Raw genomic sequence first — 25671 nt, forward strand, 5'->3', positions numbered from 1 at the left:
GGTACCTAGGGTACACTGTTACAGGGGCCAATAAGGTGAACCAGTCCCAATTCGTAATGCACCTAGGGTGCATTGACTGTAATTTAGAGAGAGAACAGCAGGCTGTGGGTCTGATTAGCAGGCCCACAGCCACATTAAGCCATAAACCAGTGAAGCAAAAAGCAAAAATTTGGGGTGACCATAGGATAGCAGACCCTACTCTCCTACAATGGCGAGGTCAGTTTGTTATGGAATATTTGTTCTAAGGTGCGAATCGTCCCATTATGTTACAGGTCCCTCAGGCCCGGCTTCGCCATAACCTTCCTAAAAACGGTCTCCTGAAGCAGTTGTATACAGGGGTGATATAGCAGTCGGAGCAATGGAGAGTAGAGCAGAGGGGCCTGCATTTGTTTCATAATACGTCTCCAGGCAAGCACTGTACATGGGTTGAGGGACGATACATATCATGCCTGCCAAGGGAAGGGGGTCTGCAAGCTACTCCTCCACTGCTATTTGTGGCATGTAACTGGGTGGGTGAAACTAATAGTGGGCATAGTGAGCCTGAGTGGAAAGCTGTTTTTGAGTATCGTTTTGTGCCCCAAGCCTAGTTTCTAGAGCATGGAGCTCATTTTCATATTTCCGTAGCTCCCTTACTATCTCTCTTCTAGCCCCTACTGTCCATCCCATACAATGGCCCTTAATGACGGTTTTAAAAGCATCACATTCGATTAGGGAGCAGCTAGCAGTGCCTTGGTTCGTTTGGAAATGTTCAGTAATGGAGGTGTTTAATGTCTGCTGGAATCAGTTATCTTCTATCATGGCTGCGTACAGTCGCCAGACTGGGATGGCCGCTAATTCGGGGGCAGGCGAGAAGGACAAGACAAGACAAGAGAAATAGGTATGGTCTATCTGTAATTAGCGGGCTTAAATGAGTCGAGCAGAGGAACAAGTCCAGTTTAGTGTGTAAGCACTACAGTGGGGAGTTAAATAAGAAATCTTTGTTCTGCTCATGTTGCAGCCACCAGATGTTAACTAACCCCCAATATCTCATCCAGTCTCGGAGCGCTTTTTCATTTGTATTGGCTGTTGTGCCATGCAGTGGTGGAGTAGATCTGTCAATATTTATGTCTGCTACGCAATTGTAGTCACCCCCCAGCAATACGTCTTATGCAGTCATTCCCACCAATTGAGGTTGGTCCTGGTTAGGAGCGTAGATACTGCCCATCGTTACCTCTTTGCCTAAGAGCACATATTGGCCCTCAGGGTCTACTAGAGTTTGTGTTGTGTCAATATGGGTCCCCAGTCTTATCCACACCAACGCCCTTTGGAGTACTCGGAGTATGTTGTTGCAAACAGTTGCACTCTCCACCGTCTGCAGAGACGCTGCCCTTCTTCTAGCGTTAGGTGGGGTTCCTGGAGAATAACTATCTGTGCTCCTCTACGCTTAAGGTCATTTGTATATATTGGGGCATTTGGCTGGGGAATGCCTCTAACATTCCAAGATAAGACCTTTATTACTTTAATATTATCGTTTGGGGTTGCCATTTGTTTCTGGTGTCTTGTCCAATCTGCCATGTCAGGGTGGGGCTACATCTGGACTCCTAAGTGCTCAATTGTACGTATAGAACTCCAACTTCCTTACCCAAGGGCAACAGCGCAACCACTTATCGCCCAAACCTGTAAACAAAACAATATGTAAAGTAGAACGCTGCCTCTGGTCCATCAGGCAGAGCACTCTGGTGGGGTGGGAGGGGGGAATAAACGTGTAGATGGAGAAGGTGGGCCTCGTCCCGGACCAAACTTATGTGCTTCTTAAAAGCAGCAGTTCTCAATGGACTACTCACACCCCTGGTCTATGGAGCCCCCATGTTCATTCCCATATGTCACATCCTCCCCATTCTAGATTGTCGTGGTGTCATCTGTCTGTACTCTGGTTCAGGTATTACTTTAGATTCTGCTGATTTACACAATGTTATCCGCCGATCTTGGGAGTGAGTTTTTGCAGAGGGGGTTACTTCCTAGCGAGTCTCTAGACTCTGAAGTTGCACAACTAGTTCTGGCTGATGCTCCAGAGTCTTGATCTTGGCCGCGGGGCGAAACAATGGGCACCACCGCCTGTAGTGCCACTTGCCTGTTCTGTTTGGTTTGCGAAGCAGTAGGTTTTTAGTATTTTTGATTTCTCCGGAGCTGCCCCAGTTGCTTTCTGCCTGGCTATTGCACTGATCTTGCACTCTGTTTTCTCTGAGCAGTGATGTGCCCATATTGTATGCCTCCAACTATGACCTGATTTCATTTGGAGTCACAGAAATATGTATCCCCATCAATGATAATTTTAAGCCTAGCAGGGAATAATAAAGAGTACTGTATTCCTGCTTCCCAGAGGGCTCTTTTAGCTTCCAATAAAGACATGTGTGCCTGAACCTTAGCTGTGACATCAAGGAACATTAGCACTTTACCCAAGAGCCATGCATTCAAGAATGTTGCAGTATCGCGCCTCAATCCCTGTAAAGGTGGAGTTTGGCAATCACCGGGCGGGGAGGTCTTCCCGGAGCCGGTGAGTGAGCCAGTTCTCCGTGTGCCCTCTTGAGAGCGAAGAATTGGGAGAGGTGTTCTGGAGCCACAGAGAATGCAGACATTTTTCCACGTATTCCACTGTATTTGACCCTTCTGCATTTTCTGGTACTCCTATAATTTTGATGTTATTTCTAGGACTGCAGCCCTCAGTGTCTTCAGCTCTACACTCAAGGATTGTTACTCTGGAGTAGAGCTCCTCTAGCCGAGAGGTGTGTTTTTTTTGCACTGGTTGCAGCTCAGAGATAGCAGTCTCCACTTCCTGTACTCGGTCAGTGAGTTTGTGGTGTTCAGCCTGTAGGAGACCCCCATGGAGACCGCCCCAATGTCCTGCTGCAAGGCTGCTTTGGTGTCGACGATGGCCACCAGCACTCTAAGTGCGAGTGTAGAGAATCATCTACTTCGGTGTTCTCGCCTCCCCCGTCACCTGTGGTGCAGGGGAAGGCTCTCTGGTGGCAGGCTGGGTGTTGCCAGCTTTCTGCTTCAGTTTAGGCATCATAGCCACAATCTGGAGCTGTAGGCTTCTCCTCTCTCAGAGGCAGTGCAGCAAAAGTAGAGATGGAGAGGAGGGTCCTGCTCCCTTTAGCTTGCCTTCCTGTATGCTCAACTAGTGTGGTTTGGCAGGGACTGAGGGAGAGCTCGGTGAGCTCAGTTATTAGCCTCCAGTAAAAGTCTCTCAAGGTAGAATAGAGGATTTAAATGCCCTTTCTATGGGGCTGCCTGAACTCGAATCATTGCTTATGCCAGAGGCATTGAGCTGGTTGTGCTGCTTCCAGCTCAAATCTCTGGGAAACCAGGCTGGGGCGGGGGGCATCTTCTCAAGAAGTTCGGATCTTGGCCCTGCTCCTCCACTGTGTAATGTTGTCTGGGGCCGCACGAGCTTGTACTAATTGTCTGATACCGGTAAGGGCCACTTAGTGAGACATCGGTGGAACTAGGGCTCTGATATCACCACCCTACTCATTGTCAGGACCCAACGGTGCACCTCACTGTCTCCCCGTTCTCAGCCCTCACCGTACCGTGTCATGAGTAGCTTCAGGCAGTCTAGTGATCCATGCAGGGGGTAGGGCCAGTCCCTTGGGGGTATTCCGTAGATAATGCTGTGGCCCTGTGTCCCTACCACCATTGCAAGGTCTACAAGCAATGATTCAGGTGCTAGGGGTAAGGAGGGCAGTCCGATCTTTCACTTTGGGGATCTCAGCGATTCACTATCAGCGTGTCTCTTCACGTTTCTCCCAGGGCCCCTGCTTTCCATCCCAGGCACAGTTTTCTCAGCATGTATGGGCCAAGCTCCTCATTGGGAGGTGCCGTTGACGGCCTACTACTAGGGTGCACCCCCACCACTCCAGTCCCTTTTCAGCCAGGTCACGTGGCTGCCGAAGTGCATTCCCAGTACTATTTCTGCCCCGGTGTTACACGCCAAGCCTGGGGCAGTGCGCGAAGCCAATCGATAGTCTCAGAGCCCCAGTGCCTCAATTGGTCGTTTCTTGGCTGGTCTATGACCAGGACCTCCCGGCCAACTCAGTGCAGTCACCAGTTTTTCTGTTCAGCCTCACCAGGAGCGCCATCAGCGTTCATTTACATGTACCGGCACTGCCAGGCCTCTGCTGTTACGGGGTCAATTGATGTTCACTATCGTCTCTTTCCGCGGCTCCAACAGGCCTTGCCGTCTGCGTCACAGCTGCTGGGCTGTTTCTGTGTGTGATAAGCCGGACGGCCCCACCCCAACGAGTTGCCTCTCTGCCTTGCCTGCAGGGCTTCACGCTGGGCCTCACCGCCTCGGGTTCAGCAGGCCTTGGTTATGCCTTTCATGCAGGAGCTGGAGGCGCAGTAGGGTGGAGTATGCATTCTGTGCTCCTTGTAAGCCACAGGCAGGGCCCAGGCCGAATGAGTCTTACGCCGGCCGCCTCGTTCTTCCTCCCAGACTTTACTCATCAGAGTGTTCCTGGGCAAGTATGGATAACTGCGCCCCCCCCCCCCCATCCCACGCTGCAATGAGGGTAATTTTTAGTAACTCTAAGTGGTGGATGCCGTAGTAAAAACAGGATTTCTTGTGGGCTGGGACGGAGCTCCGAGCTCACACATCCGCCATGATTGGTGTCTTAGCCACGCTCCGTTGCCCTATACTTTCTTACCATGGCTGCCGCCCCTTAGTGACAGGATGGCTCTTCTTTTCCATATCTGGGAAATCCAAGACAGATAATCAAAGCTTTTCACCCGCTCCAGGAGTGACCCTCTACCAAGGATCGATGAGGGTTCAGCACCATAAACTTAGACTTTGAGAGATATATCTCTATGGCCCTACCAGAGTAAAAGGACCTATAAGGGATTAAAGGCCCTGTGGGGTTCTGGAGAGTAAGAGTAGATCTCCAAATATAAAAATTGGTAGGCTGATTTCTGCAGATTTAGCCGTGTCCTGATTGTGGTTTGCCAACCACTCATCTGCTCCATTAATGCATAAGCTGAATAATGTGAGGGCGAGCATACATCCCTTGTGTTAACCCCTCAGGTAATAGGTATCCTCTTGGTCAATTCCCCACCCAGATTCTACACCTGTGTTAAAGTCTCAGAATTCATAAAATCATTGGGTATACCATATTTTTCTATTACCCTCCGTAGGATGTCCCTGGTCACCAGATCAAAAGCAGCCCTCAGATCCATGTAGGCAACATATAAATGGTCCTGCCTTGGGGTGACATATTTTCAGCATTTCATCCTGGAGGGGAAGACCTGATCCAGGGTACTGACTTTGCATCTAAAACTTGATTGACTATCTCAGAGGATGTGGTAGTCCGTCATCCATAACAGAAGTCTCGATAGTACATGTCTGCAAAAGATCCCGATTCCCCATTTTGAAGATAGGTATAATGATGGCAACCTGCTAAGATGGCTTAATATCCCCATCTCTAATGACTGCGTTATTCAGGGTAGTCCAATAGGAGAACCAGATTTCGGGTTAAGACAAATATAGGTCTCCAGGAATGCCATCTGGGCCGGGGGCTTTCTCCCTCTTATTTATGTGCAAAGCCGGAACAGTTTAACCTAAGCCAAACTCTAGGGGGAAGCCATGCTCATTCACAGGTTCATCGTGTGTATAGGCTATTGCAGAGTCACCAGTCAAATGCAGAGGGTCATTTGGCCATTTGCTATACAAGTCTAAAAAGTGGGTAACCTGTTTATTCGGTATTACAGCCGCTTCAAAGTCATTTGCTGGTGGCAGAGTCCCAAACGCTATTAAATTCCAAAAGGTTTTCTTGTTCCTATTTAGGAGGGAGTCAGTAAGTTCTCCCCACTGAGCTGTCTCCCAACACCTTTTGGCCTTATTCAAAATTGCCTAATATCCTCTTCTTGCTTCACTAATCTTCATACAATTCTTTTTTTTAATGCTTCTAGGAGCGCTGTTTTGGGAATCTACATCCTTGGTAGTATCAGCCCGGGAGAATTTGTGGATAGTGGTCCCCTTTGCTTCCTTTGTGAATACGTTTTTCAACTACTCCATCAGTTCACAGTGGAAGTTCAAAAAATAATTCGAACTGTTAGCAGCATACTCAAGCGGGGCCAGTGTGTCCACAAACAACTTACGCATTTGGAACTAGATAAAGGGATTTTCTGCTACAGATGCCCTCTGGACTCTCCTTCTGTTGCTACATGACATGGCTTCATCAATAATAGTATTAAGTCGGCAAACCATGTTTCAAGAAGAGACTCGCATGAAATTGGGCACTAAGTGCTTCATGGTCCCTGTCCATCCTAGGGACAACCTTCATATCAATCATATGCGACTTTGTTATATCATCCACAAAAAGTGTTGATATTAGTAGTATATGCTTCTGTTTTAAAAGCGGGATGAGGGGCTGGTCAGCCAGGATAGAGCCATTTAGTATCTTCAACCCATGTGCCAGAGCAGTTCAGTGATTTGACCTGCATCCCTAGGGTACTTTATCTCGGCATTCACAACAGGGGAAGATAACATCCTTGATACCGACAATGTACCAGACAACCCCAAACCTAATGATCCTACAGACATTGGATGGCAGACTACTGCAAATATTTTATAAGAATTATGGTGCAGCTGATCAATCATATTAGAGTCGATCTATTGTGATAGGATAAGCCTCTAATGGTGGGTTTATTTAGCTTCACTTTTAAAGTACAATCTGCAAATAAGGATAAACCAAGGACCACTGATGAAGGGCTCCCTGAAAACGCATTTGAATGTGTGCAATACAAGAGTTGGACTAACGTTACACAGCTGATTAATAAACTCTCTAACTAAGAGACACCTGGTTCAGAAATGTAGATGGAAAGCAAAATAATTGTGATTAAATATACATAAAGAAACCATGTTGAGTTCTATAAATAACATATATTGAAATCAATTTTGTGAAAGAAAAGATGTAGAAATGGATAACATTTATAGTCCCATTGGGACGGACCTGTGCACTAGGAGTATCTTCTGAAAACTCTGCAACATACAGCACCCACAGTTGTCATGAGCTGATTTCTCGTGTCCTTTTCCTGGCTGAAGTGGTTGATTAAACTCATAGAGCTTCTTTTTTTTTTACTTCATTCCCCACAGTATAACTACTCCATCCTTAGGGTTGTACAGGTACTACTCACTCTAGCCCTTGTCCGTATTCATTCTTCATCTGAAACCCGAAGCAAAGCTCCATTATCCTCTCCTAAAAAGGGTGGGGGGAGTTAGTCATTTGTTTTGTAATCATCAGACTTAGTTTCTTCGCCATATCTCAGGACATCCCCAAAATTCCTCCCATAATTACTCCTTAGTTTTCTTGTCTACGTCCGAAGAAAGACAACAATCCCAGAAATCCATTTATTCACGAATGGGGTAGTAGGTTCAGTCTAATATTTGCAAATTAAAGTTCTTGCCAATAGGATCAGATAGAATAAAAGACGTTGTTCTAACCCACTCCAATGAGCATCCTGGGTTTCCCTTATTCCAAAAATAATAAGCTGGGGGCTAACGTCTATCTTGTTGAAATATTTATTTAAATATTAATACTGGCATCATTCCAGTACGGTTTTGACTATTTCAAAAAATGGCAGATTCCGGTCTGAGGTGACATGGCAAGCGAATAAACGATGGACGTACTTGTGAGTGTGAAAAATTACCATTGACTGTGATTGACAATAACTCCACTAATTTTTGTTCTCTTCATTACAATACCCGAAGTATGAACCATCCAGCCTTCTCAAAGACTGGATCCATAGTCAATCTCTGCGCCACCCCAAACCTGTTCCCTCTAGAATAGGATGGGATTAGCGTATTGTTAGGAGGAGGTAGGGGAGTCCCCTAGGCAATGCTCCTCCCTGTGGTACCGGATATAGAATAAGTGACACGTACCACTGACATTAAATAACTGATTTTATTATCTCCGCGTTTGCACAAAAGTTGTTGCATTATTTATTAATACAATAATTTAATAGAAAACATTTGTTAAAAATAAATTAAATCATGGGGATTGTGTTGAACCTTGCCAGCAACACAAAGGATCAGATGAAAAAAACCCTAAACAACTCAACATTGCATCCGAAACTGTATTTAATAACAAGAAATTCGAACTAATTCCTGTAGGAGATTGTGTCATCTCTCCAAATACACATGTACAGGCACACAAATGCAAACAAACTCAAATGAGGAAAGGAATAAAGAGAGACCTGACCCAAACACAACTAGACTCACCAATATGCAGAATGACAAAAGACAGGCAGAAAAAGATGCAGATGGACGCTCTCACCCACCTATAGGAAAAAGAGGCACAAAGACAATCACAAAGCATACAATCTTAAAAGAAAAACGCACACATGCATAGCTACCTTAGGGAGGAATGCAGCCAAAAATTTTCAATTAGCCAGACAGGACAGACAGAAAACCAACCAAGCAAAAAATTAAGAGCCACCGTCAGGCACTAGTAGACACCACCAGAGTAGTGTGACCGCTACTGTCAGCCATAGGGACACCAAAACTCCGAAGGAAATGCAATCAAGAGTTCAATCAAACAGAGCAATAATCAGAAAGTAAGACACAAACTGTCACGCAGTCACTCAATAGCACAGAGCCACAGGCAGACACATGAGCAAACACACAGAGGAACACTGCTTCATATGCAAACGACCCAAGTACTCTCAAACACACGAATCAAACACAAATACATCCACAGAATGTTGCCAGGCACTTTTACAAATGGCATTCCTGGTGTTATGGAAGCCTTAGAACCTGGTGTAAATCTTTAAACAATTGCACCAAAGGGTATGTATACATATATATTTTTAAAAACAGAATCTACGGTAAGAATTAAAAATGAAAACGTACCAGAAAAATACCATGAGCACCTGAAAGGGAGACACAACCATAACAACCAAAAATGCAGGCAATTCGTGCATGAAAAAACCTTCTTCCAGTCACACCTCTTTGTGGCAATCGGACATAGTTTTGAGACTATTCTATCTCAGCTCTCTTGCAGCTGCACTATTATACCATTCCTTGCTTAGAGCACCTATACAGAGGGAGCTTGTGCACCATGCAGAATTGCTTCTTCTTAGAATCACCCACACTGTCACTCTCGCTTGTGCAACCTTGCACGCACACAACCAGACTGTAAACCATGTTTGGCACCCATGATCAGCAGGAAAGCAGTCTCGGCCTGGCCAGCAGTGCAGAGATCGCCAACCCTGCACGTCAGGGGCAGCGTTTGTGCGTTCCCCTCAGGGACTTGAAAAAATAAAGTTTTTACAGCACAATTAAAATCACAATACAATTAATATTAAAAAGTATGAACACATTTTTTTTGCTGCGTATTACTTGGACAGGGCGATCCCTCTCACAAGGGCGCCAAGACCCCCTCAACTGAGAGCCAGCTACTCAAATTTACTGAGTGGAGATGTCCACGCTATGGCCGGACCCTTCAATAATGCCCTAGAAACACTGTTATCCTCTGAACGGTAAAACGATTAGGGCGGTTCCATGATGCACACACCCAAGGATCCATGATCAGCCCTTGGCCTTAGTAAATCTGCAAGGGGAAGTTTACGCCTCCCTCACGAGATAGTGCAGGGCTTCAGCATTTTGCATTCAGTTCTTGGATAAACCTCAGTTGCTGTAACCTGGTTACACTGTGGCAGGATCTCCAAAAACCACACCAGTGTCCACTGCTATGAATGGCTGTGCACATTAAAATCCTAAATCATCTAAACACGCTCTTAAACAGAATTCTAAAACTAACCTTAAAAGTAAGTAGCGGATTGAGCTTACTACATGGTCCGCTTGGAGGCAGAGGCTAGTGCCAAACTGGCTTACCAACCAAACTGGCACTTTTCTTCAGACACAAGGCCACTGAGCCTCCATTATGGGGCAGGACGACTAAGTTGGCATGAGAAGTAGATGGTCCTGGACATCCTAATGGAGGGGAACCTGAAGTTATTCCTTAGTCCTTCAAAGGGACATAGTCCTCTACCAACAACTAGCTTCAGGTTCCCTCCCAAGTGCAACGCTGGTTGGTCACTTCGTGTACCAATATGTCAATTTCTCTTGGGGGAACTATAACCCATTGTGGCCAAGATGTTCAAAGCACCCACAGGGCCGAAGAGGGGAAAAGGCCAAAGGGAAGACGAGGATTTCTGGAAGAGGACTTAATGTTCTTCTAAAGAAACAGTGATTTTACAAAGTACCAATGAGTTCAGCACAACGCCATGAAGGCATTGCACTGTCAGCAAGCACTGTACAAAAAAGAGCATATTAATTCTATTATAACCACTTACATATTTAGTCAACCTCTGGGATATACAAAATAGTGCACCTTGCAACCTCATTCAGCCTCAGATGCGATTTTGATCCCTGTTGGACCCTCTCCTCTTCAATTCCCATCGATACCAAAGTATAATATTTACAATAAAAGTTCTTATGAGGCTCAGCCGGTAAGATTTTGGACCAAGGCGGAGATAAAGGGAGGGAGACGCTACCCCTCAGTCCTTAAACACCATCTGCTGCCCATGGGGGAGGTCATCGTGCATCATATGTCGACGCACGTGGATCCGCCGCACTCTACGCTCCCGACCATCATCATCATCAGTGCAGTGTGCTGCGCCACCACCTCCCCCTGTAGCCTCCAGAAGTGCCTTGTCTGGCACTCGGGGTGTCTCGTAGATCAGGATGTTCAGAGTCTCCTCAAAGATGCGTGCTTCGGGAAACTCCACCTGTAGCAGGGGAGCAAAAGAAAAAAGGGAGACGATGAAGTGTGCATGTGCAATATCTCAGAAGACAGCTGAAACCAATTCTGAGCTGGGACAGTGCAGTGGCAGATGTTGCTCAAACAACAGCTACAAAGCTATGCTTTTTTATTAGTCATCGTGACGGCCACATTTGACCCTAATCAACCGTTCTCACTCCAATTTTGGATTACAAGTCATTTTTGTACATCTGCTCAGTGGATGGATGTTAGTTGCATGCTCACAAGCCACTCACATAATAAGCTTGACTCGCTATACAACTTAAAAACCTACAATTATGTCAATCTACTGTTCAAAAAAGGCACACGTTTATTTCTTTAACTGTTTTATCACAGTCTGTAGATTCCTAACATTGATCAAAATATACATTTTTATTTTCTGGAAGATGAACACGTTTTGCAATATTTACTATTGTTACCAGTTCTTCAATGATTATTCCTTAATAGTCATAACTACTAACCTGACATGTGCAATACCTTAAAGCCTTTCTGTAGGGAAATACAGCTTTCCAAATCATTATTAAATGCCTGTATGTAACACTTCTTGTAAACCAAATGGGTTTAAACTAGTTAAAAAAAAGCAATGTCTAAGCTATTCTCTAACTCTCATTTCCGAAAAGGAATGCAATAAAAGCAGATCAGCAAAACCTGAGAAAACATTGTCACTATCATTAAGATATACAGATTGCCAAGAGTTAACAAGGGATTGACCTTTGACTGCAGTATGTTTTCCATTAACGATTTTGGAAATTATGATATTTTTGCCCGGCTCATTAAGATCTAGTTTTTGCAGAGCGTTCGGGCCTCCCAGCGCAGAGATAGACACCTGCTTGTTTCCTCGAAGTATTTACAGGATATGACAAGACTGAAGTTAGATAATGTGTCTTCAAGAGTTTTCTGGAGGTGGTTTCTGGTTGATCCAATCCAAGGTTGGCAGAGAAATCATTCCATAAATTGGGGACAAGATAGGCAAAGAGGCATCCACCACATCTCGCCTTTGATCTTGGGTACTGTCAGCAACTTTAGGTTTCCAGACCGTAAAGGCCTCATAGGAATGTAGGAAATAAATAGTTAACAAATGAGGAAAATACCTTTTCTGTGCTTGGCCCATCATGCAAAACACGGAAAAGGTAACGGAATAGATCAATTTTTGCACCAGAAGCCAGTGAAGGGCAGCTAAGGCTGGGGAATCTGAATTGTGCTTTGAAAGTCTATGAAGAGTTCGTGCAGCAGCATTCTGGCCGACCTGCAGTCGTCTTATAACATACTTAGGACTTCCCAAGAAGAGGGAGTTTTTATAGTCAAGACAAAAGTTAATCAATCCCTGTATGACCAGTTCCCTTAATGTTGGCGGGAGCCATTAAAAGACTGTCCTTAGAGTTCCCGACAGTCCAAAGAATGTCACTGGTAATTTCGGGGATTGAGATCCCCATTAACAGTTTGTTGTCCAACCAAAAATCTAGACTTTTTACTGCCTGGTAGGGTTGTGGGCACTCTCCAAGGTATTCCAGCCACGTTCCACCCTGAGAGGTTATTACCAACAACCACCTCCGTGTTTCCACCACTGAACTTAAGACTACTGTCTGGCATCCAGTCTTTGGTCTGCCGGAGGCTTGAATTTAATTGAAAGGTTGTCGGCCTTGTTTCTGGGGTAAGGGTTAATATTAGCTGTGTATCGTCAGCATATGACGCAAGTACAATGCCACGTGCCTGCACTAGCTCTGCCAGGGGGAGCACGTATAAATTTAAAACTTCGGGAAGTGTGGGGTTTACCATCATCAACTGCGATACAAAATAGTGATGTAAGGATTGCTTGAATTGATCTCAGCCACTGGTAATTACGCCGGCTGTATCCCAGTCAATTGTTATTTTGCACACCATGCCACCTCAGTTTGGACATGGCCAGATGCAAACCAGTCTTGACCCTGCTCCAATGTGAACAGTCCAGTACGAACTGCCAAGCCAGGTCCTAACCAAACTGGAACACAAGCAACCCAGGACAAGGTACACCCTAGTTAGGGCTAATCAGCCAGGTATAGCTTGCTCCAGTGAAACGGTGTGCAGCTTTGTATACTTGAACACTAACTCGTGTCAGATTAGTCTTGGAAACCTTTAAGTGAAGATATAATTTAATTCCAGAATCATTTTTTCACCTCAGCAGCTCTCGGACACCACTGTATAAAAAAATGCCTATCTTGTGGTGAGAAACATCAAGAAAAGATGATCAGGCTGTCTACGGCCTCTCTGACCATTGTCAAGTGCCCATGTAAAAAAGCCTAATTCAAGGAGGCTCAGTGGCACAAAGTGAAACTGCATTCAGATCAAGCTGACCATTTTGGGGAAAAGCTCCAGAATGCCTTCAAAGAAAAGCAATCTTTTTAGGATCGATTAGGGTACCCTCTCAGCAACATTGATATCAGTTTCCGCCACCTCACTAGACTTTGCTAAGATGCATTCTGATACCAAGAGTCATCAGTCAAACAAGCAGTGGCATTGCTGCAACCAATCTGATCCTGAAGCTCATGGTCCAGAAACTCAACTACAATGTGTTAGTGGCTGAGGCATCCTTGACAGAGAAACCCACTCAGACTCATGGAGCACATATCGCCACAGGTCTAGGTCAACTTCAGGGTCTATATTGAAGACGCAGCTGTTAAGTGACTCAATGACAAGGACTGAATTAAAAAAGTAATAAATTACTTTTGGCAGACAAAAATTGTAGTGAGGAATCGCTGGAACCGGTTCCTGCTTTTCCTTAAAAAAACTTCATAGGAAATATCATGGATCACCATCTTCCAAAAGGATCTAGAGCGACCTCCAATTCCAGGAGGAGGAGCAGAACACCAGGTGAGAGTCACAGAAATCTCACATGTTATGGGTTATTCAGGCTTAGCATAGACCAGATTACTTAAAGAACATGCAACAATATCAGTTTGGTCCCTCACTTGAGCTCATATTCACAACACTTAGTCAGAATTAATTCCATGAAGGAATTCACACACATATCCTCATTATCTTCAATGACAATGATCTGAGTAGCTACCAAACTCAATAATCCAATACCAATCTTAAAACCGAGATTTTTTTAAGCATGGAGTCTGATTCTCCTTCAGCATCTCATACTCTTGTTACAAGGCCTGTTTGGGCCAACACCGGCTATGTTCTTGGCTCCGGCTTCAAACAAATCAATCACGTAAACATAAAAACAGAGCTTCAAAGTGAGATCCGCATTTCCTGCTTGTGAAATGGGGAGTCGCTATGGGAATGCTGGTATTTGGGGATTGTTTATAGACTGGTGAGCAAGGGACACCCTAGAATTATCAGTGGCAGAGGAGACCTGCATCAGGATCTCTTGTAGAGACGAGAAGGTAAACATGTGTCATGGAATATGGTAGTCGTTGGGTTGGAAAACTAATTGACGATACCAGGCAAGTTGAGGGATCTGTCACTCACTAATATAAACGATGCTGGTAAGGACGGAAAATAAATGTGACAGTTGCGTTGTTTCTGAGTCTGTAACTCAAATATGTCAAAGTGTAAATGCATAAATAGCGCATGAAACTGTTTGGTGTATGTGCACTTTATAAGTATTTTTAATACAACACAACAAAGTAGTTGTAAATAATTATGTAGCAAGTTCGCAGGCAACAAAGGAAGAGGAATCGTAGCAGACTGAGTGAATTCACTGAGGCTTTGCAATATCTGAGATCGACAGTACATGCAAAGATCAGCTGCCCATGCATCTACGTCCAGAATAGACTACCTCTTTTTACCTGTTGCAAATATACCAGGTATGAAGGAGAATAAATATACTTACCGAGGGTACATACAAACACCCTTCAATAATCCTCTAAATCAAGAACCCCTAACAGAGTAGTGCCCCCAAAGTGGTATTAAATGCATGGCACCTAACTGATGCACAATGCCAGCAATATCTTACCCAGGATTTGAAATGCTACTTTGAACTCTATAAAGTCTAAGTGGAATCCCCCGGGACCCTAGGGCAACAGACAAAGCCAAACACTATGGTAGAGTAAAGGCATCTGTGGGAGTGAAGGCACAACAGCAGATTTGATGAAAAAAACTCAACGTCAGTTGGAGTGTTATAATACTTTCCTACAAGAGCACTACTTCAACTAAGTTGGGTAAAGGGGTATGGCTCCAATCAGAGGTGTTTACAAAATAGCATAGAAGCCTGGAAAACACTCACAGAATGAAGCCAGACGCCACCACCTTCGAAATAGTTGGCCAGGAAACAGAGTTCACATGAAAGTACAGATAGAGATCAGATAAAAAGTAAACCTTGGTAGCATCAGTTACTAATAATCAAATTACAAAGACAGAAAGCACATATCAAGTACCTAAGATAGTTATGTTCTAGTGTTCTCAGTCATCCTGGAATATTTGGTTCACAGATGGAATAAGGATGCACTTGGTTCACAATTGGTGAGAGTCTACAATCAAAATGCAATCAAGGGAATAAGACCATAAACCTACCCACCAAAGGCTTGTAGATGATCAGCAGTAAGGAGGTAGCTGTGTGAGGGCCATGAAATGCATTAGGCAACGTACTTTGTGGTGCACTATCATTAAGGTGGCGAAAACAAGTTACTTACCTGTAACTTTGGTTCCCCAGTATTGGTAACTTTTATAGATTCCCATGCTTTTGTATCATTCCCCATCGTCGGAATGGGAGTCTCGGTAACAAAATAACATAGCAGTAGGTACAAAAAAGAAAGAAAAAGGCCTAGGCCTGATTCCCTTTTGTAGCATATCCGCCTCTTTTTGTAAAATAGACCAAACTAAGCATCAGCCAATCAGAAGAGCCTCACCCCATAGAACACTTGTATAGGAACCTCAGATTTTCGTAGCCGTTGTGTAACAGTCACCATATCTGCTGAAGGCTGAGCTTTCCTCTGGGAGGTGGGTGGGCGCATGGGAATCTATGAAAGTTACCAATACTGGGGAACCAAAGTTACAGGTAAGTAACTTGTTTTCTTGCCCCAGTATTGGAACTTTCATAGATTCCCATGCTTTTGTATCAGAGTAGCAAGCAGTCAGCAATAAAAACACATTTTGTGGCATCAACATACATTGCAATAGCCAACATTATATGAGGACACAAAATGTGCCGAAAAAAGGAAGGTGGGATAGAAAGGAATTAGTGGAAGAGGTTCCTCAGTACTGCCTGGCCCACAGCCGTGTCCTCCCGAGTCAAGGATTCCAAGCAGTAATGCTTTGTAAAGGTGTGCCCGCTGCTCCAAGTCGCAGCCCTGCAAATGTCTCTGAAGTGCACTCCCGCGAAGACAGCTGTCGAAGAAGCCACCGATCTTGTGGAATGCGCTCTATTTCTGCAGGTTTGCGGCTTACCCGCTGTCGAATGGCAATGCAGAATGGCACTGGAAATCCATTTCGCAATACTTTGTTTTGAAAGAGGGAGGCCCTTGCAAGGACCACCAAAAGCGATGATCAATTGGGAAGATTTACGGAATCCTTTGGTGCGATCCAAATAAAATTTTGAGCACCGTTGTACATCCAGAGAATGCAGTGACCTCTCCGCTAGTGTGGAAGGGTGAGGAAAGAAAGATTTAAGAATAACTGGCTCATTTAAGTGAAAGTCCGAGGGCACCTTGGGTATGAACCTCGGGTTAGTTCTTAAGATTACTGTATTCCTTTTGAATTGGAGAAACGGTTCCTGAATTGTGAGAGCCTGCAACTCCCCAATGCGTCTTGCCGATGTGAGGGCAAGAAGGAGAGCCAATTTCCATGAAAGGAATTTCATGTCCCTTCGATGTATTGGTTCAAATGGGTCTTTCATGAGCTGTGTGAGGACCAAATTCAGTTGCCAAGTAGGAGGCGGAGGCCTCACCGGGGACACAGAACAATCCTTTAAGAAACTGCTTAATTATCCTAGAAGACCAAAGAGAAGGTCCAGAAGCAGAACGTCTGTACTGGGAAACAAAGGTGTTTACAAAATAGCATAGAAGCAGACGGTTCTGAGGTGACAGAACTAGTTACTTACCTGTACACTATGGTTCTCCAGTATTATCTTTCATAGATTCACATGCTTGTATCTTCCCCGTCGTCATGGTGGGAGTCTCCCGGTAAATAATAATCATAGCAGTAGAAGAAAAAACTGCCTGAAACCATAGAGTAGAGAAACCAGAGGGTAACCTCTCCTCCTCATTATGTGGCCCAAACTACAGCCAATCAGCAACCAGCCCCAGCCTACACCATTCCCAGCAGAGCCACCATACCTCAGATTTCCTACCGCCCAAGAGTGAGCTATACAGGAAAACCAGAGATAAAAGGCGGTCTACCTAAAGGAAACGGGGAGGCGGGCGGGCGCATGTGAATCTATGAAAGATAATACTGGAGAACCATAGTGTACAGGTAAGTAACTAGTTCTTTCTCCAGTATTCAATCTTTCATAGATTCACATGCTTGTATCAGATTAGATAGCAGTTCCTGTAGTTAGAGCGTTTCTAGGCTAGACCCCTTTCCTATCTCGGGGTTGTGTGCCATAAATTGTTTCTATTACAAAAGAACTTTCCATAATACCAAGGCATGATCAATTAAACATTGACATCATAATTATTTGCGTAACGAGAAAAGCATATTATACAGTAAACAGAAAGTTGCAGAATACAAGTCATAAACATGTACCTTATTTAAAGAGATGTCGCAGGACCGCCTGCCCCACTGCTGCATCTGCTTTCCATTCCGTGTCCAGACAGTAATGCTTGGTGAATGTATGAGCAGTCGACCAGGTTGCTGCTCTACATATGTCTGGAAGGGGTACTCCTGCCAGCAATGCAGAAGACGTCGCCATTTTCCGTGTATCATGGGCACGGACTTTCCTGTCGAGAGGTCTTCCTGCTTTCTCATGACAGAAGCAAATAGCGGAAGCAATCCATCTGGATATGGAGGAACGTGACAGGGCCAGCCCTTTTCTGACTCCTGAGTAAGCAACGAACAGTTGGTTTGATTTGCGAAAGCTTTTAGTCTTTTCAATGTAAAATTTCAAGCATCTGCCGATGTCCAAAGTATGCAAAGCTTTTTCAGCCGCCGTGGATGGGTTCTTAAAATATGTCGGCAGAATGACGGGTTCATTTAGATGAAAATAAGAGGGTATTTTAGGCACAAATTTAGGGTTGGTTCTTAGCATCACCTTATCCGGCTTGAATTGAATGAAGGGATCCAATATAGAAAAGGCTTGTATCTCGCTCACTCTTCTGGCAGACGTGAGCGCCAACAGCAAAGCCACCTTCCATGACAAAAATTGTAATTCTGTTTTGTGTATGGGTTCGAAGGGAGCTTTCATCAATTGCGACAATACCGTGTTAAGCTGCCAAGAAGGTGGAGGATGCTTGACAGGAGGAAACTTCCTGAACAGCCCTTTCAAGAATTCCTTGATTAGCCTATTAGACCACAAGGAAGGGCATCCTGGTGATCTTCTATACCTTGAAATTGCAGCTAGATGGACTTTTATAGATGAGTGAGCCAGTCCTGATCTGGCTAAATGTAGTAAATACGGAAGGATTTGCTCAGCCGAGGACGTTAAGGGATGCAGTGCCTTAGTCATGCACCAACTACAGAATCGCTTCCATTTTGCTACATATGTCCTGTTGGTAGACAGAGCCACAGAACTTTGCAGTATTTCACGACATTCTGGGGTGATATCTAGGGACCGGAATTCGTGCTCAAAAGGTTCCAAGCAGACAATCTTAGTGAGGTCAGTTGCGGATGAAGTACTTGGCCTCTGTTCATGGAAATCAGATCTCTGGTTATCGGGAGCTGTATTCTCGGTTCTACCGACAACTGCAGAAGCTCCGTATACCAGAACTGCCTCGGCCATGCCGGGGCTATCAGTATTATCTGGCAAGGTTCTGCTCTCATTTTCCTTAGTAGTCTGGGAATTAAGGGAAAAGGAGGAAAGGCATATGCGAACATCCCTGTCCATTTGAGGTGAAGAGCGTTCCCCCTCGAATCTTGTTGAGGGAATCTGCTGGCATAATGACTGCATTTTTTGTTGCTCTGAGTCGCAAACAGGTCCAGGCCTGGTTTGCCCCACAACTTGAAAATCCGATTCAGTTGGATCTGGTTGATTTCCCACTCGTGGCAAATGTCGGATGACCTGCTTAACCGATCCGCTTTTGTGTTGTCCACTCCCGGAACATGTTCTACTTGCAGCGATATTTTCTGACACAGTAGCCATTTCCAGATTCTTTGTGCCAGAATCGACAAGGGTTTTGATCTCGTTCCACCCTGTTTGCGCAGGTAAAACATTGTTGTTGTGCTGTCTGTCCGCACCAAAACCGCTGAGCCCCGGATCCTGGGAAGGAAAGCCTGGAGGCCCAGAAAGACTGCTTCCAATTCCAATAGGTTGATGTGACGTTTCGCCTCTTGAGGAGACCAAAGGCCCTGAATTTCTAGGTCTTGCAGATGAGCCCCCCAACCTCGCAATGAAGCGTCTGACGTCATGACGTAGCTTGGTGATTGTGGTTCGAAAGTGAGGCCCTTTGTTAGATTGCTCCTGAAACCCCACCATGACATTGCCCGCTTGATCTGTTTTGTTATGACCAGCTTGTCGTCGAAGGAACCCTGGGCTTGGACCCACTGCTTGTCCAGTGCTTCCTGTAACGGTCTCATTTGCAACCGACAGTTGGGGATCAGCGGAATGCAAGAGGACATCATTCCCAGCAATGATTTGAATATCCTGATGGAAGTGAACTTTTTTGCTGCTAGGGATGCAGTCAGATTTAAGATTTTTATTATCCTTTCCTCTGAAGGGTAAGCTTTCAATTCTTGTGTTTTCAAGATTGCTCCCAAGAACTGTAGAACGCAAGTCGGGACAAAGGATGACTTTTCCTTGTTTATCCGAAGACCTAGACCTTGGAAGAGATCCATGCTCATTTGTAGAGATCTTCGCGTTGCTTGGAACGATGGTCCTTTTATCAACCAGTCGTCCAAGTATGGGAACACCTGTAGACCTTGTTTTCTCAAGTGCGCCGCTATAGGGGCCATGCATTTCGTGAAAACTCTGGGGGCGGATTTCAGTCCGAAAGGTAAAACTCTGAACTGGTAATGGCGCCCCTCCACCATGAATCGAAGATATTTTTTGTGCTTTTCGTGAATCGGAATGTGGAAGTATGCTTCCAGCAGGTCTAGAGAGACCATGTAGTCTCCTTTGCGAAGCAGTAGCAGAATTTCCTGCAAGGATAGCATACGGAAAGAAATCTTTTTTATGTATGTGTTCAGATCTCTGAGGTCCAGCACCTGTCTCCATTTCGATGACTGCTTTTTCCTTATAAGGAAAAAGTGCGAATAAAAACCTGTTCCCCGCTGGTTTGGTGGTACCTCCTCTATTGCTCCTTTCAGAATGAGCGATAAGACCTCTGCTTTGAGAGCCGTTAGGTGTTGATGAACTCTGCAAAGGGGTGGACGATTTGGAGGTTTTTGCGACAATTCCAGGGTGTGACCCTGTGTAATAATGTCCAATACCCATCTGTCCGAAGTTATGGACCGCCAATACGGGAGAAACTGAGAGAGGTAGTGGAACTGGTTGATCTGAAGCGGCAATAGAGGCGCCTGCGGAACATCACTGTCTGCGCCCAGAGTCCTGCTTTCCCCTGGCTGCGGACTTTCTCCTTCCCTGCTGCTGGAAGGAAGTGTTTGAGGACCGATACTGTTGGTTGGAGGGGTACTGACGGTAGCCCTGCTGGTTATACGGTTGGTACCGATTAGATTGATAAGAGGACCGTTGTTGCTGAAAGTGTCCTCTGGAACCTCGACCTCGAAAGGACTGATAACGGCCCTGTTGCAATGATCCCAAGGATCTAGCAGTGTCTGTATCTGCCTTTATCCCCTGCAACGCCTCATCAATCTGTTTTCCAAAGAGACTTTCTCCATCGAATGGCATATCCAATATCTTAGACTGGACTTCCGGCCGAAAAGACGTAGCCTTGAGCCATCCCTGCCTCCGTAGGGTTATCGCCCCAGCCATTTGGCGAAAAGCTAAAGATGATATGTCCATTGCCACATCTATGGACTCCGACGCTGCTCTGGCTCCATCTTGAAGAATGGTAGTTGCCTCCTCTTTCTTGTCCTCCGGAAGGTGTGACAGGAAAGGCGCAATGTCCGACCACATCTGTCTATTGAACCGACTCAGCAGAGCCATTGCGTTGGTAGCTTTGATGGAAGCCGCTGCCATCACCGCAAAGCGTTTTCCTATGCCATCCATCTTCTTGCCCTCCTTATCTGGGGGCGCCACACATGTGGCCATCGGGTTCTTGGAGCGCTTCTGGGCTGCTTGAGTCACCACCGAGTCTGGACGAGGATGTCCGATAAGGCATGCTGGAGCCTTCTCTACAGCGCGATACTTCTTGTCCAGCCTGGGTATGGACGCTGGGACTGAAGCTGGATTCTTCATCAATTTGAGTCCTTCCTCCCAGATATGCTCAATGATAGGAATAGCTCTTACCGACTTCCTGGAGGACTCCTTAAAGTCATAAAGGAAGCACTCGTTTTCCTTTACTGGCATAGAAAGTTTGAACCTTGTGGCCGCTTTCTCCATCAGGTCATGAAAGCTGGCTATATCCGCTGGAGGAGAACTTGATTGAGGCAAGGGTGACGCCGGAGACGTTGGAGCAATATATTGGTTCCATTCGTCTCCCACTTCCTCGTCCTGAGCAATTTCTCCTTCTTCCTCCTCATGATCCGACTCATTCAGGTCATCACGAATTGTAATTACATTTTGAACCTCCTTCCGAGGAGGGGGAGGTGGTTGAGTTATAGGCACCTCTTTAACAGGTTGAGAGCTTTTCTCAGAGGCCGCCGGAGCATTATCTTCTGGAAAACGACGATAATAGTTGTCTATCATACTCCTTAAGTCGGATATTAAAGAGATTGGTACCGACATTGACTCATCTCGTGCAGGCGTATCCACTTCCTCCTCATCATCATCATCATAGTGATAGGCCTGGTGGAAAGACTCATATCTCATTTGGCCCCTGACCGGCCGGTCTTTGAAGGCATAGTCCTCCTGTTGATCTTCCTCATCAGTGTCCTGATGCTTAATATGGAGCTGAGAAGGACTGTACGCCGCTCCAAAAGATCCTTCCTCCTCCGATTCCTGGCCATCTAGAATGGTGGAAGGTAGCAGAGGTGATATCTTTGGCGTTGAAAACTCTCCTTTTCTGCTCGTCAACCCCCCCGTCGACGGAGCAATCCTTTTAACAGAAATGTAAGTTGACGTTATTTTTGTTGGAGAAGACATCTTCAATGATTTATCCACCGTCGACGGGGTCGTCGACGGGGCCGTCGACGGGATGCTCGTCGACGGGGTCGTCGACGGGGTCGTCGACGGGATGCTCGTCGACGAAGACTTAACTCTCACCGTCGACGGAGTCGTCGTTGTCATCGTCGTCGACGAAGCTGTCGACATCGAGACTGTCGTCGTCGTCGTCGTCGACGGACTGGTCCTGGTCGTCGACGGAACGGTCGTCGTCGCCATCGTCGACGGAACGGTCTTCGCCGCCGTCGTCGACGATCTCGTCGTCGATCTGACTGGATTTTTAACAGATCTCGTTGACGGAAGCGACGACGGAGCCCTCTTTTCTGAGGAAGGCTTGAGAGGAGTTGGAGGGAGTGAAGTAGAAGGTTCACCTTCTTTAGATTTTCCTGCTTTATGCCTCACATCTCCCTTTTCCTCAGAGGACCCTCTTAACTTCTTAGAGGAGTGTCCCATGGCTTCTCCTTCAGATTCGGAGTCATGAACCTTCCTTTTCTGAAGCCATATAAGGAGGCGCCCTTCCCTATCCCTCAGAGTTTTGGGAGGGAAGTTCTGGCAGTACTTGCAGTCCTTAGGGATATGCTTGGGGTATAGGCAGTACAAGCATTCCTTGTGAGGATCCTCAGAAAAAAGCCTGGCCTTGCCACAGGATCTGCAAGCTCTGAAAAGACTCTTCTTAGAGCTTTCAGACATCGTGACTGAAGTAATTCCAACAAGAAAAAACAGTACCTGAATCCAGCTGACAAAGGTCAAAAGTTCAGTGAAGAGAGACAAAAAACTGAGCAGAGCTCAGGGAGACTCCTTCTCACACGAAGGCGGTTAGAAATCTGAGGTATGGTGGCTCTGCTGGGAATGGTGTAGGCTGGGGCTGGTTGCTGATTGGCTGTAGTTTGGGCCACATAATGAGGAGGAGAGGTTACCCTCTGGTTTCTCTACTCTATGGTTTCAGGCAGTTTTTTCTTCTACTGCTATGATTATTATTTACCGGGAGACTCCCACCATGACGACGGGGAAGATACAAGCATGTGAATCTATGAAAGATTGAATACTGGAGAACAATGTCCACTGACATGCAGATCCTGCAGTACTGCCCCCCAGCCGTCCAATGACGCATCCGTCTTCACAACCTGAGGAGACGGATCGCTTACGAAGGATAAACCTTGGGACAAGTTCTCCTGCTTTGTCCACCACAAGGCAGCTTTTCTCATTGCCGAGGTGATGGTCACTTTGTCGTCGAACGTACCGTGAATCTGTCTCCTCTGGATGTCCAGCTGCTCCTGAAGAGGACGCATCCTCAATCTGCAGTGTGGAATTAGAGGAATACATGACAAAATCACTCCTAGGAGAGATTTGTAACGGCGTACTGAAAGACACCGTCTTTTTCTTAAAGCTAGCGCCATGGTTTGTAGTTTTTCCTGCCTCTCCAAGGTTGGGAAAGCTTTTTTGAGATTAGAGTCCAAGATGGCCCCCAGTAAGCGTGCAGTCCTGGACAGAACCAGAGATTACTTCTCTTTGTTTAGAGTGAGACCCAAATTCTGAAACAGGTTTGTACAAGCATCGACCGCTTCCCTCGCGGCCTCTCTGGACGGAGACTTCAGCAACCAGTCGTCCAGGTAAGGGAAGACTTTAAAGTGATTCCTCCGTAGAAACGCTGCCACTGGTGCCAGCACCTTTGTGAAGATTCTTGGGGCTGAGCGAAGACCGAAGGCTAAAACCCTGAATTGAAAGTGGCTCTTGGCTACTGTAAATAGTAGAAACCTTCTGTGTGCTGGGTGAATCAGTATGTGAAAGTACGCATCTTCGAGATCGAGCGTGGCCATGAAATCCCCTGGATTGATGAGACGTAGTATGTCTTGAAGTGAGACCATCCGGAAAGATCGGGAGATGAGATAGGTGTTGAGCTCCCTGAGATCTAAAATGGGGCGCCATTTCTCTAGCGTCTTCCTTATCAGGAAGAACCTGGAATAGAATCAGTCTCCTCTTTGGGCGGAGGGAACCGGCTCTATAGCACCTTTCAGGAGCATCTGATGAACTTCGAGCTGCAGAAGACGCAGATGTTTCGATGGGATGGAGGCCGGGGGCTTGGATGGTGGGATTTGTGTAAATTCCAAAGTATGGCCCTTTTGAATGATGTTTAGCACCCAAAGGTCTGATGTTATCTTGGACCAATTCTGAAGGTATTGAGACACCCTGCCCCCTGATGATCTTGCAGAGTTAGGCACAGTAGGAAGAGCCAGGAGGCCGCTATTGTCTCCTGGACGTTTCACGTCCTTGGCGAGTTTGCTTTCCTCTATTATTAGATCTTGAGAAATTCGAGGACTGGTCTTGTCTCTGCTGATAAGGCTGGCGGTACTCTTGCGAATCTGAGCCATACAATGAGTACCGTTGCTGCTGGTAAGAGCCTCTGTACGTGGTACTCTTGCCTCTGGAACCTCTGAATGGAGCTTTACGGTACTGAAGCGTACCCAGAGACTTAGCTGTCTCAGTGTCTTTTTTAATATTCTGGAGAGTGTCATCTATAAACTTTCCAAACAATGCCTCTCCATCGAAAGGTAGATCCAGGATTTTATTCTGGATTTCGGGTCTGAACCAAGTCGCCTTGAGCCATACCTGGCAACGAATGACTGCAGCACCAGCCAATGAACGGAAAGCTGTTGTGGCGATGTCCATGGCAGTCTATAATTTCCATTGACGTTACTTCCCCTTCTTGTAAAATCTTCTTCGCCTGTTTTTGATTCTGGAGGCAGTTGATCTAAATGTAGCGAAACGTCACACCATAGTTGGCGATCGTACCTGCCCAATACTGCCAAGGCATTTGCTGCCTGCACCAAAAGACTAGCCATTGAAGAGCACCTCTTCCCGGCGTTGTCTAACCTCCTACCTTCCTTATCTGGAGGAGTTGTCATAGGAGCTGAAGGGTTGCGTGACTTCCTTTGTGCCACTTGTGAAATTACCGAGTCGGTTTTGGGTGTCCCGTCAAAGTAGCCGGACCATCATCAGGTGCTTTGTATTTTTTGTCGAGGCGCGGTAGTACAGGGACCACCGTCGCTGGATTCCTCATTGCTTTAAGGCCTTCATCCCAAACATGTTGGACAATAGGGATAGATCTAGTAGTCTTTCTATAAGGCTCTTTAAAGTCATATAAAAAACATTCGGTGACAACAGAAGGCATCGGTAGCTTGAATCTGCCAGCCGCTCTCTCCATCAGCTTATGGAACCCCCCTATATCCGCTGGCGGGGAGTCCACCTGATCCGGACATGGTGGAGCTGGGTCTGGGATGACATACTCGTCCCATTCCACACCTTGATCAGGTCTGCCATCAAAGTTTCGATCCTCATCCGAGGAATCATCATGAGTGTCCAGTGGTATCGAAGGTACCTGTGGAACCGGTGTCTGCGGCTGGGATGTCACTTGAGCCGGCAATTCTGGAGAAACCACTGCAGGAGCCGCAGGTACAGGTAGGGTTTGCGTAGTCGGAACAGCAGCAGGCTGTGAACATCTAGAATTGTAATCCTGCAGCATGTTGTGGAGATCCTGCAAGAGAGAAGATGGTACAGACACCATGTCTTGCCTCGAATACT

The 25671-nt window shown here is 45.9% G+C and overlaps 1 protein-coding gene across 1 annotated transcript in view; it reads right to left on the reverse strand.

Annotated features, from left to right (window-relative positions):
• Positions 1–7923: 7923 nt before the first annotated feature.
• KCTD13 (potassium channel tetramerization domain containing 13) overlaps positions 7924–25671 on the reverse strand; it is a 257873-nt gene continuing 240125 nt past the window's right edge. Inside the window, exon 7 of the mRNA XM_086932104.1 lies at positions 7924–10764. Coding sequence (XP_086788230.1) covers positions 10534–10764 — 231 coding nt within the window. The 3' untranslated portion in view covers positions 7924–10533. The remainder of the gene's footprint in view (positions 10765–25671) is intronic.

The sequence above is a fragment of the Lissotriton vulgaris genome, chromosome 7 (genome assembly GCF_964263255.1).
Source record: "Lissotriton vulgaris chromosome 7, aLisVul1.2, whole genome shotgun sequence".
Lineage (NCBI taxonomy): Eukaryota > Metazoa > Chordata > Amphibia > Caudata > Salamandridae > Lissotriton > Lissotriton vulgaris.